Source organism: Xyrauchen texanus, chromosome 30 (assembly GCF_025860055.1).
Source record: "Xyrauchen texanus isolate HMW12.3.18 chromosome 30, RBS_HiC_50CHRs, whole genome shotgun sequence".
Classification (NCBI taxonomy): Eukaryota; Metazoa; Chordata; class Actinopteri; order Cypriniformes; family Catostomidae; genus Xyrauchen; species Xyrauchen texanus.
This window is the reverse complement of record NC_068305.1, coordinates 5272997-5286466: the sequence shown is the minus strand read 5'-3', so window position 1 is coordinate 5286466 and position 13470 is coordinate 5272997. Positions and strand designations below refer to the sequence as shown.

At 37.8% G+C, this 13470-nt stretch overlaps 1 protein-coding gene across 2 annotated transcripts in view; it reads left to right on the top strand.

The window, feature by feature from the left end:
* Nucleotides 1–13470, top strand: part of cebpz (CCAAT enhancer binding protein zeta) — a 166103-nt gene that overhangs the window by 130744 nt on the left and 21889 nt on the right. The window contains exon 13 of one of the 2 annotated variants that reach the window (XM_052098571.1): nucleotides 3303–3401. The exons of the other annotated variant lie outside the window; for it this stretch is intronic. Within the exon in view, the coding sequence (XP_051954531.1) occupies nucleotides 3303–3401 (99 nt within the window). The remainder of the gene's footprint in view (nucleotides 1–3302; nucleotides 3402–13470) is intronic. 2 annotated transcript variants of the gene reach the window in all.

Genomic DNA, 13470 nt, shown 5'->3' with positions numbered 1-13470 from the left:
AACGGAAGATTTAGTGACAACGAAAGGGCGAAACTCTCACTCTGTCCCCAGCTTGCCATACTTACTGTTGAACCATGTTAATAAATGTTTAATAAGGCATATTTACCTAATTTAGATTAGGTCACGCAAAATGCTTAGCTATCCATTAGTTATTTTATATATCCTTTATTATGACCTTTATTAAGCATTCATTGATTTAATACTAAGTGTTCCTAAAATATTAACATACACATTAAGCAGAAAAATATATCCATTTCATTATATATTGAATATCTTTATTAACTATGAATGTATGCTTAATGTTCTCATAACCACTTCTTTACCACTGGTTTGTATCATCTATAATTCATCTGTTTGGTATGATTAACAAGTAGTTTACTAAAGATTAATAAAACATTTTCAAACTGCCTATATATGAACTTATCAAACAATAATAAATAATTTGCTAAAGTGAATAAAAACAAATTGCATACTATATATGTATCTTATGTATTAATAATGTAGGAACGTGAATTTATAAATGATCCATTAACTATAAATTAAAGCTTTACAAATATTGTATATTTATATCGTGTTTTACCTAGGTTTGCACTGCTTTGGATGCCCTATAACATATAGGCTACATGACAAATGGCTGCATTTTATTCAGAAGTGATCTTCCCTCTGCCCTATTTCCCTCAAATAATTTTACCGTCCACCGTGGCTGAAAAGGTGTAAAAAAAAAAAAAAAAACCATTTAGAATTCACTTTTAAATAAAAAAAAATTCCCATTTGTAAATATCCTTCAGCTTGCCATCATTATTGTTTTCCCTTCGAAGTCACTGTGAAGGCATCGTTTATGCAGTTTGAAATGCAGTACATGTCATCTTGTCACAAAACCTGACGTAACATGTCGCGCACAATGAATGCCGATAAAGCACATGAAATATGCATGTTTTGAGATGCATTAACAAAAATCTGGTTTTAATCAGATTTCAAAACAGCTACAAATGTGGTTTGGATCAGGCTTGTAAAAATGTGTGTTTTTGTCCTGTTCAGACTACAAAAACCTAAACAGATTTGAGTCGGATAGGACAAAAAAATTCAGATTTAGTTTTATGTCTGTATAAACATAGATAAAAGCTGTGTCCCTAATGGCACACTATATACACTATGCATTTACAAAATATACTATGCACTCAGCCATGTAGTGTATGAAATTTCAAAGTGTAGTATTGTCCCAAATGTAACAATGTTTTTGTACTACACGGAAGTGTTCGCTGTATAACAGCTGACGGAAGTGATGTTTCAAGTGCAGGTGATGTGTTGCTGCTAGATTTAGCGTGTTAGCCAAACTCCGTTCAACACTTGTTTTGTAAACAATGTACATACACGGATTGGGGTGATGGCAAAGCATTCAACTCACATTTGAAAGGTGCTATATCCTCTGAAGTATTGCTAGCTGCTACATTCTTCATTATTTACAACAGTTTTGTCAGACTAGCAGTGTAGCCAGGTAACTGTACGGCTATGTACGGCAAGCCCCCTGCACGGAGTGCATGAAGTGTCCAACATTCCACACTCCGTTTTGACGGTTGAAAAAGTGCATCATCTGAATACTTAGTGCATTTTCAGTGTTAACAAACTTTTCATACTACTTGCACTACAAAATGCCGTAGAATAGTGCAGAAGTGTGCGGCTTGGGACACACCTATAGTCAGTCTAAATTCGCGAAATTGGTTAAGTGCTGCTGTGTCAGGCGGTCATGCGCTCAAATTTTTCTTTTTAGATTTTTATAATATAAAAAAAATTATATGATAAATATACAATATTTTTCTAGTCCCCCAGAAGACAGTGTTTACTGTTTTTGAAAAAGACAAAAAACATTTATGAATGGTACAATTTATTCAAATTGTATTTAAATAATATTGATGACATGATGGACAGTTACAGATCTTTTTACACATGCTGCATTTAAACTGCAAGACCTAATGCACAGATCCCCCAAATCTCGTCATCAGCAGAGTGTCGGAGCACTGAAAGTGTACAGCCAGGTTTTTCTAACTGCTCGTCTTTGAACACGCAGAATGAGCCGTTGTCACTAAGAAGTGCTAGATGTAATCACCACAAAACAACAGGAGACATAGGTATAAACAGCAACAATGGATGTGCACGTCAAGAGCACATGTGAGGAGGTCTAGTGATACCTGTAATTGTATAACTCGAGTCTGAAGGACTATAAAGACATCTTTATGGGTCTAAGCTCTTGAAGAGAAATAGTTTGGTGTCTTATAGCAGTCATAGCACACATGCGTCATATGTAGTATGCATTGACCGACTCGCGTTTTACTGTACGCAGACGCTGAGTGTTAGCATAGAAATTGAAGTATACTTTGGGCTTAAAGCTTCAGTCAGATGTGAATGCTGAACATCCCCGTACAGGATGCGTGACCCAATTATTAGAATTATGGAATTATGAGCTGTTGTTATCATGAAGATGTGCTAGATGATGTAAACTACGGGAGATGAAGATGAAAACCTCAAGTGGATGTGCACGTCAAGAACACGTGTGTGAGGTGGTGAACTTGAGTGATTGAATATATAGACATATTTATGGGTCTAAACTCCTGAAGGGAAATCGTCTGGTGTCTCGTACAATCGTAGCACGCGTGCGCTAACCACTTGTATGCAATCATATGGTATATACTTTGACAGGCTCACATTTGTCTGTATGTAAACACTGAGCATTCACGTCAAAATCGAAGTATGCTTTGGCCGTAAGACGGAACTGAATATGTTTACACTAATTCCTTGCCAAGACAAGAATTTTAAGGTGTATTTGACCGTTCTGAATCAAATCTGAATTTATTTCAGCGAGGATGGTGCTATTGGAAGGATGTAGCTGAAAATGCAAGGGTTTGCGAAAGAGAAGCTCTGTCACTGCGACCATACATAATATTGGTAACATCTTAACTTCTGCTGCAATGCACTCTGACGTGGGCGTTGACCAATAAGAATTTTAGGGAGGTGGGTTGCTTTCAGAAATTAATTTGGCTAAAAAGATCTGGCAGTGCTTTCTCTACTGCTTTAGGCACCCTTAATGCAAGGTGCAGTCGTTCTTCAAAGACCACACATGAACATAAGCATGCACACAAAAGAAGTGTCAGTCTAACAGATACCTGATTGAATTGGTACAACCGGTTTTGTAGATTGACTAGTATCATTTCCTTTTTTTAGTTTAGTATCGATTTTCTACCGAAGTACCAGTACTTTTGATGTCTCTAGCTCCAACTACGCCTTTTAATTTCAAATTTATCTTCCAGATCTCCGTGAAGAAATGGAGGATCTGCCGGATGTCAAATTGGCACCTTATAAAGGAAAGCGGAAACCATCACAGCAGCTCGACTTTTTTGGATCTTTTGGTGAGCTGCTAATTTTAAGAATTACTTAAATGCATGAATAAAGCTCATGAAACCCATCAAGAACATCAGGTCACATTTCATTGTAGGACCACTGATATTATTTTAACCCTCATGTTGTGTTCTGGTCATTTTGACCCAAAGAGGAAAATGCTAGTTAATGTTATCCTATTGGACTAAAACTTACTGACTTTGCTCACGCAGTGTATCACAGCCCCCATTCACCTTGTTCACCTTGTTTAACTTTTGGTGTTCCCGGTCAAAAATTACCGGCCTATAAAAATTGCTTATAAATTTCTTATTGTGCAATATTATCGTAGATCTTTTTGCCAACTTGTTTTATTTCAATTAGCACATGTTTTGTATTTCTTTTTGGAAATTATTGATCATAGGCCTCACTGACCTGAGCTTATGCACCTGTTTTTGAGTAAAAAAAAAAAAAAAGCATTATTTGTGGATAATTCTGCAATATTAAATAAAATATAAAAGCATTCTGTACTATATATCACACTAGTGTGCTTTAATGTTTAACCAGGGAGTTTGTTTTGAAATGCTTTTATTTTCTTCAAAATGGCACAAAGTCACACTTGTGGTGTTCCCGGTCAAAAATGACCGGCCATTTAATTGGGGAGATCAAAAATAAGAGAACTTTAGTGTTTAGGAGTATGTTCATCATGTTCATGTGTTTACATAGGAAAACAAGGGATAAAACAGAACGGCTGTGTGCAAAAACACATTCAGTGTGAATGGCACCTAACACGTCTGTGAGTGAGCGTGTACGCGAAACAAGTTCGATTGGCCTGTTTAATTTTTCAGTAATTACAAACCGGAAACCCGAAGTTCTACTTGGAAAAACTGACCCGATCCCGGCCCGAAACCCATTGGGTTCTTGGGTCCCGTCTGGTCTGTGTTGTGTTGCAGACCTCTAATGTGCATTTGTGCTTGCAAACATAAAGGCCTTGGATCTGTGCATACAACCACACGCGTGTGCACACACATGCTCACGTACACGCACAGACTCTGAGTATTACATGCTTTCTCACATGTGCATATGTGCTTGCAAACATAAAGGCCTCGGATCTGTACACATGCGCACTAACACACACACACACACACACACGTGTGTGCACACATGAACACACAAACTATTGAGTATTACATGCCTTTTCTTAATAATTGAATTACACTGAACTGCATCCAACATCCATTCAGCCATCCAACATTACCACAGACACACGCACGCACGCACACACACACCAGATCCGGTCAAAGATGACCATTGAATATGAATGCGGGAAGATCACAAAAAACAGGACTTTATTTTGAAATGCTTTTATTTTCTGAAAAGCCTATTTAATCATTAAAACTGTCAAGTAGAGGTCTACCGATAGTAGATTTTTACAGATAAATAAGTTGGGCAGTACCTGCCAATAACAGATTAATCAACCGTTTTTTTTTTTTAATTGATACTGAATGAAAAAATAACATTCAAAATTAAAATGGTGCTGAACATAATAAAAAATAATGAACAGTACTGACTGAACCATGAAAATGTATTGTACTTTTTAAATCAATAATAATCTAAATATATATATATATATATATATATATATATATATATATATATATATATATATATATAAACTCAGCAAAAAAAGAAATGTCCTCTCACTTTCAACTGCTTTTATTTTCAGCAAACTTAACGTGTACATATTTGTATGAACATAAAAAGATTCAACAACTAAGACATAAAGTGAACAAGTTTTACAGACATGCGAATAATTGCAGAATAATTTAACAGAATTGGAATAATGTGTCCCTAATAAGGGGGCATCAAAATCAAAAGTCAGTCAGTATCTGGTGTGGCCACCAGCTGCATTAAGTACTGCAGTGCATTATCTCCTCATGGACTGCACCAGATTTGCAAGTTCTTGCTGTGAGATGTTACCCCACTCTTCCACCAAGGCAAGTTCCCGGACATTTCTGGGGGGAATGGCCCTAGCCCTCACCCTCCGATCCAACAGGTCCCAGACGTGCTCAATGGGATTGAGATCTGGGCTCCTCGCTGGACATGACAGATCACTGACATTCCTGTCTTGCAGGAAATCACGCACAGAACGAGCAGTATGACTGGTGGCATTGTCCTGCTGGAGGGTCATGTCAGGGTTAGCCTGCAGGAAGGGTACCACATGAGGGAGGAGGATGTCTTCCCTGTAATGCACAGCATTGAGATTGCCTGCAATGACAACAAGCTCAGTCCGATGATGCGTGACACACCGCCCCAGACCATGATGGACCCTCCACCTCCAAATCGATACCGCTCCAGAGTACAGGCCTCGATGTAACGCTCATTCTTTCAATGATAAACGCGAGTCTGACCATCACCCCTGGTGAGACAAAACTGTCAGTCCTATCTGGTCCAGCGAAGGTAGATTTTTGCCCATAGGCGACATTGTTGCTGGTGATGTCTGGTAAAGACCTTTCTTACAACAGGCCTACCGTAATTTCCGGACTATTGAACGCACCTGAATATAAGCCGCACCCACTGAATTTTAAAAAAATTATTATTTTGAACATAAATAAGCCGCACCTGTCTATAAGCCACAGGTGCCTACCGGTACATTGAAACAAATGAACTTTACACAGGCTTTAACGAAACACGGCTTGTAACAAAAATAAATAAGCTTTAATGAAACACGGTGTGGCAGCGGGGGCGTGGTCAAGCGCCCGTCCGGGAGAGAAAAGCGGTAAGGGCGCTTACATCAAGTGCTGAAAACTGTCACACTGGTGCCAGTGTGACAGTTTTCCCAAGAAGGACACGTGAAACAGGGCACTTGACATTCCAGGTAAGGCTTTTAATGGCCACAGCAATGTTTACAATCAATTTTATAAAGTTTCTCAATTCTTGGTCTTCTATGCGCCAACACTAGACTGACGTGTGTCTGTCTGTCACTCACTCACACTCTCTCACTCATTCGGTCTCTGCTGCCTTTTTATGCCGCTCTACCCACGCTTACTGAAATTAGACACAGGTGTTAGACATTAGCTCAGGTGTAAGCGCCCTTACCGCTTTTCTCTCCCGGACGGGCGCTTGACCACGCCCCCGCTGCCACACCGTGTTTTGTTAAAGCTTATTTATTTTTGTTACAAGCCGTGTTTCGTTAAAGCCTGTGTAAAGTTCATTTGTTCAATGTACCGGTCTAATGAAAGCTTCATGCCGCCAAAAAACTGAGCACGTCACAGAATGTTTTTTTTTTTTTTTTTTTTTTTAAATAAAATTTGAAAGCGGGAAAAATCCATATATTATCTGCATCGTTGTTTAAGCCGCAAGGTTCAAAGCGTGGGAAAAAAGTTGCGGCTTATAGTCCGGAAATTACGGTACAAGCCCTATGTCCAGCTTCTCTGTCTATTACGGACAGTCTGAGCACTGATGGAGAGATTGTTCATTCCTGGTGTTACTCGGGCAGTTGTTGTTGCCATCCTGTACCTGTCCCGCAGGTGTGATATTCGGATGTACCGATCCTGTACAGATGTTGTTACATGTGGTCTGCCACTGCGAAGACGATCAGCTGTCCTTCCTGTCTCCCTGTAGCGCTGTCTTAGGTGTCTCGCAGTATGGACATTGCAATTTATAGCCCTGACTACATCGGCAGTCCACATGCCTCAATGCAGCATGCCGTGGGGGGGGCACTTCAATTGACAGTTCACATGGTGTTACACTGATTCGTACTACTCCAGACTCAATCTAAAATAAGTGAAATACTATTTATTAATAATACTCTTATTTTTAATTAATTATAGTTGTATGCAAGGTTGGGAGGGTTACTTTTTAAATGTTTTCCACTACAGATTACAGAATAGCATTTGTTACGTATTGCTTTAGATTACTCAAGGTCAGTAACGTATTCTAAATACTTTGGATTACTTCAGCACTGGTAGATTTTTTCAGTACAGTAAGACTAAATACACATGTTAAATATACATTCTCTGAAAAACCTATGCAGTCTTATGCAGTGTGGTTTCTAAATCTAGATTAATCAAATGTATCTAGTTTTAAGGATTTTTTTTTATACTTTTACAGGAAAACAATTAATGTTATTAGAGAATATGAGTTTTGCACTAATATCAAAGGTCTTACTAGGAAAAAAGAAATTATGATCTAACGTGGATTTTCTTTTGAAAAACAATTGTTAAATGGCTAGAAATAGCATTTTAGTTTAGCGTAAAGCTGACTATTTACATAAGGGTTATTTCTATTTCTTGTGCTTCAAACTTCTCTGTCTGCTCATATGAATGTAACATATCATAAGAAAGTGTTTCACCGCTGTTCAAATGCACTTTGGATCGCATCATTTATATGTATAAATGTTTTCCATCTGAAAGGACTAAATATTAAATGAAACAAATCAAAATAAAATGCAAAATAATCTGTTCAGTAATTTTAAATACTTTTTGAATGTAACTATTGTAAATATCAATGATTTAAACTAACTGCAGTTACTTATATTTTGTATTTTAAATACGTATTCCCCTAACATGTATTTCGTTACTCCCCAACCCTGGTTGTTTTTAGAGCTGCAATATTCACAGATTTTCAACTGAATATTCAGGTTTTCAACTGAACTCTGTAGTGAAGCAGCTCAGACTATGAGTCCAGGCAAGAGGCTGTTCAGTCAAACGGAACATAACAGACCGACCACATATTTCTAAGGTGAACATTTTCTGACAAAGATTTAAACAACTCATTGCTTAATTTGAGAAACGCTTATTAGAGTGCAAGACGCAACAGCCAAGTACCTTCACCAAATGTAAGGGGCTGTTCACACCAAACGCTTTTACAACCATCCATTTGTTTTTCTATTTAAACTAAATTTTCTATTTAAACGAAATTAAATTATTCAGCATCTTGTGCAGGAGCACTGTTTTTAGATGATGTGTCTAATTAAAAATAACTTTAAAAGTATATTGAGACACCTGCTTTCTGGAAAAACTGTGGATTTTTGCTGATAACAGATAGTTCCAGAAATCTGTTATCGGTTTTGCCTATTAAACGGCAAAACGGATATATTGGTCAAGAACATTTCGTTGAACAAAAATACCAACACTTTTCATATTTCTGTTATTTTCTAATCAACAACAAACCAAATCAACAAACACCTCATGCACATGACTGACAATAACTTTGTGCATGTTCCTTGCAAATGTGTGCTCTGCATTTGAAACACACAATGCCTGATTAAATATCGTCTGCTGTTCGCAGGTTTGTCTGTTCGATTCCCAGCCCACACGACTCCACATGCCAAAATGTCCTTGGGCAAGACACTGAACCCCAAATTGCTTCCAATGGCTGGCTAGTGCCTTGCATGGCAGCTCTGCCGCCATTGGTGTATGAGTGTGTGTGTGAATGGTGATTGGGACACAGTGTAAAGTGCTTTGGTAACCTCTAAGATTAAAAAAGCGCTATATAAGACCATTTACCATTTGACCGGGAACACCATAAGTGGGACTTTGTGCCATTTTATACAAAATAAAAGCATTTTAAAACAAACTTCCTGGTTAAATATTTAAACACACTAGTGTAATAAATAGTACAGAATGTTTTCATATTTTATTTAATATTGCCTAACTTATCCACAAATATACATAAGCTCAGATCAATGAGGCCTATGGATCAATAAGTTCCAAAAAGAAATACAAAACCTGTGCTAATTGAAAGAAAACAAGTTGACAAAAAGATTTAATCCAATATTTGATGATTATATAGCATAATGAGACATTTTATATGCATTTTTGACCAGGAACACCAAATTAGGTGCAAAATTTCAACATGGCACAAGGGTTAATGACATATTGTAATTACTGTAATGCATAGAAGAAAAAAAAACATTTTTAATTTCTGCAATGTAAAAAAAAAGCTATATTTAAATTAAGTATATGTTTATTATTAGTTTTAGTGCCATTTAATTTTTGATGATCTATACAACAATATTTTTTTTACTGTATTATTGTAATTAAGGCTGCAAAGTTAATTTAATAAATAATCAAAATTACTGATGCCACGATTAAAGGCATAATTAAGTTTTTTTCCACCAAAACAGTCATTATGTAATATATAATCTTTTTCAACCCTTTCTCTTGTTCTCTGTCTGAAATGCATGGTTTAAAGCTATCTGGCCCTTTAAGACTTCAATGTAAACGCCCACTGTTCTGATTGGCTAACTTCATGCAGTCCCTCAAATACAGCCATATTTGAAACTCATTCAGAAGAAAATTAACTAGCTTTACATTATAATTTATAAAACTACGTTTAAGGGTTAACATAACATGCAGCCAACACATTTCATCTGAATTTATCAAAATGTTCATTCAAGCACAGCAACTATCAAACAGTCATGACATTTGTGAAGTAAACAGTGTACTCACGAGTGTTTCACTGCTGCATCTTTCAAATCCTTTGCACAACTTGAATCATATTGTGACTGGTTCACAAGCAATCCACACTGATATGAGCCAAAAACATACAATCCACGCCGAAATGTTCTGAATACGCAAATGTAATAGTCCATGGTGGTTGGGTGCTTCAACCAGCTTCAACAGGCCAAAGAAGAGACACTGGTCTTCACAGGAGTGACATCTCACATTTTCCATGATTTTTTTACACATAGAAAACAGCATGTGTTACTCCCAGGCAGTGGCGGCAGCTGAATGAGACGCTTTTTTAAAAGTTGTGCTTGTACCGCTCTTAAAACGCAGCACACATCGAAATGTTCAAAAACATCCATATAGTGCATGTTTACAAAAGACCAACAATTAAATATAGCACAGATGGGTGCAAAAACGGTCTAGGACGCCTCCAAAACAGCAAGAAGCAGTGTGAATGAAACACAATGGAGGTCTCCTTTTTTAGAGTAATAACTTTATATTGGATCCTTTAAAAGTGGATAATTATAATGGTCAAGTCATTTTTATTTCTGTAGTGCTTTTCACAACACAATTATTTCAAAGCAGCTTTACAGAAAATCATGCATTAACAGAAATTTTTACTGTAATATCTGTAAAGTCTTACATTGTGTAGTTTGATTAAATATGATTGTAAATTGTGTATGAAAATAAATGACAAAATTATTTTTAGAACCCCAGTGAGCAAGCCGAAGGCAACTGTGTCAAGGAACACAAAACTCCATAAGATGTTAGTTAATGGAGAAAAATAACATTGGGAGAAACCAGGATCACTGTGGGAGCCAGTTGCCCTCTGGCTAAACAGCACGAATATAATGCCAAAATTAGTTATTTATGTGCTGTCCAATCATGGTTTAAAATGAATAAACTAACTGTTTAGTGGCAGTGTTCAAACAAAGATTTGTTTGAACTGTAAGATTAATGACTAAAGTCTTTGAAGTCTATGAAGTTCACATAGATGCCTTTTGTTAGGTGGCTGATGAAGGCACCTTGGTTTGGTGGCTGATGAAGGCTTTTGTTAGCAATTCAATTTTAGTCTAGTCTGATTTCATTTTAAGAGTGTAGCCCATCGGGAATTCGCGTGGCGCCATTCGAGGGTTGGACGTGTGAATGGCAAGCTCTACGCTCTTTGCTAGTGTTTAATACTTTTTATGTCATAAACAGGTGAGATTTGAAACACCCTGATCCATAACTGTTCTATGAAGACAATGTCAAAAAATGCAAAATTCTCGGGCTCTAGAGACATTAAAAGACACTAACGTGCTCAAACTGATACCCCAGACAGGGCCGCAGACCAGGGACTCTGTTTGGACCATGTGTCGGTAGAAATTCAGCGTCAGCTGTCGAGCATGTCGGCGATGCTGGCAAAGGTCGTAGCAGACTTGGATGAACTTGCTGTAATGCAGGGGTCCCCAAACTTTTTTCTATGAGGGCCACATCATTTTTCCTTTCTATAATGGAGGGCCGTAGTCTAACAGAAAATGGCATGGGCCGGAGTGATTTATTGCGGAGATTTTATTATGATTTTAAATGGATTTACAGTATTATGCCTCCTAATGCTAGATTAATTTATTATTTATGCACCATACATATCAAGTGATATATAGCCTATTAAAAGAGCATTATTACTATCGTAATGAAATTTTTTCATATTCATTGCTATTGAAATCAAATTATTTACTTACTCATGCGTATTAGGCTAATCAGTGTGAACTATGGGCTTGTATCTGGCTGGTGAGAAGTCCAATGTCAGGTTCCATTCCTGTCACAGCCAGTCTCAAAGACTGATGCAAATGTTCATCAGTGAGTCTTGATCTCATCGGATTTTTCATCAGTTTCATGCGTGAAAAGGTTTGCTCACAGATATACGTGCTGCCAAAAAGTGTGGACATCTTCATTGCATTCCTTCTGATGTTTGGGTAGGTCTCGTTAGGAAGGGCAGTATAGAATTCAATGAGACTGTTGGGCTTAAACGCATCTTTCAGAACATCACAGTTCTGTAACTCAGCCAACTCAAACTGATAAGAAGGCAGGGCTTCGTCAATGTCAGCAGCAAAAGGGTTCTGAAAAAGGCGGATTTCTTTAGCTTGGACATGTAGCTCACGGAATCGCACATCAAAATCCGCCTTCAGCATTTCCAGCGCTTCCACTGACTTTTCAGCTGGGAATGGGACCACTGGTTTCTCAGCTGAGAGGCTTTGGGTAACAGGGAGATGGGTGAAGTCTTGCTTTTGCACTTGTCCCACAAGCAGTGCTAGTTTCAACTCAAATGCTTTTATGTGGGAATACATGTCACATATTAGTTTAATCACTTGTCCACTTTTGGTTAAATACCCTGCATTCTGAATCAACTTTTCTCTTTCCCAACCATTTGGCCATTTTGTTGTCACTTTAAATTTTCTTGCTGGATCGCGTGCACCCGCTCGATCACGATGGAACGTTAATCCTGGTGAATCTAACAAATAATTTGGCTACTTTAATAATTATAACTAAGGGAAATTTTATTTTGAAAGCCAATATGTATTATCAAATACAAATATGATATGATTAAAACATATTTAAAATTAAATTGTAAAAATATTTCTCTGCATGGCATTGTTCAGAGGCTCCGCGGGCCGTAGTTTGGGGACCCCTGCTGTAATGCGTCGATCAAGCACTTCCATGGTGAATAAATTCACTGAGATGTTACAAGAATGGTAGATGTTGAGAAACTGATCGATTATCTGGAGTCATCGGAAAGGAAATTAGCTGCTAACCCGCTAGCGACCAAGATAGATTTGGACCGCGTTTGGGAAAAGTTGGAAGATTTGGAGAATCTTATCCGGCAAAACAATGTTCGAATTGTTGGAATTCCTGAGAACGAAGATGAGCTCTTTCCAAGTCTGCTCGACATAACAGGCCATAATATGGAAATCAAGCAAGCACACTGATTCCCGGTTCGTAGATCCGCTGAGGGAGACAGGCCCAAGCAATTCTGGCCAAATTTCTGAGATCATCCGATAAAGATCTTGTTACGCCAGGCGTGGAAGGCTTTCTTGGAAGAACCACAAAATGTTCTTGTTCCCAGACTTTGAAAATTCGATGAGAGAAATGTGATCAATTCAAGGAATGCAAGAAACTCTTATATCAACACTTTTGAGAATAGATTCTAAGGATGGCAGCAAAATATTTACAATGCCCAAGCGATGTCCTTCATAAAGACAATGGAATGAGATAGTCATTGTGTGATGCAGCCAAGTGGACCTGACTCACTGAACATCCACTTGTTCATCCGAGGAACTGAGCGCCACCTTTTTCTTTTTGTGCTGGTTCCGTCTGGAGTATGTTATGTTTTGTGGAGTTTTACTCCATCAGAACAGTTTGTGGATGAATCTGCATGTTATTCGTTCTTATGCCTCCTATTTGTTCGAGTTTTTTTTCTGAAATGTCATGCAATCATTGGAGTGATTAAGGCACTTGTTGCTCTCGTGTATCCGCAAAGTGAGCCGGACTTACTGAACATTCACTTGACTGTCCGAGGAAACTGGGTGCCTTTTTTTGTTTCTTTTTGTGCTGGTTCCGCCTAGCGACTGGAATTTTGTTTTGTGGAATATCACCCCTTTGGAACAGTTGT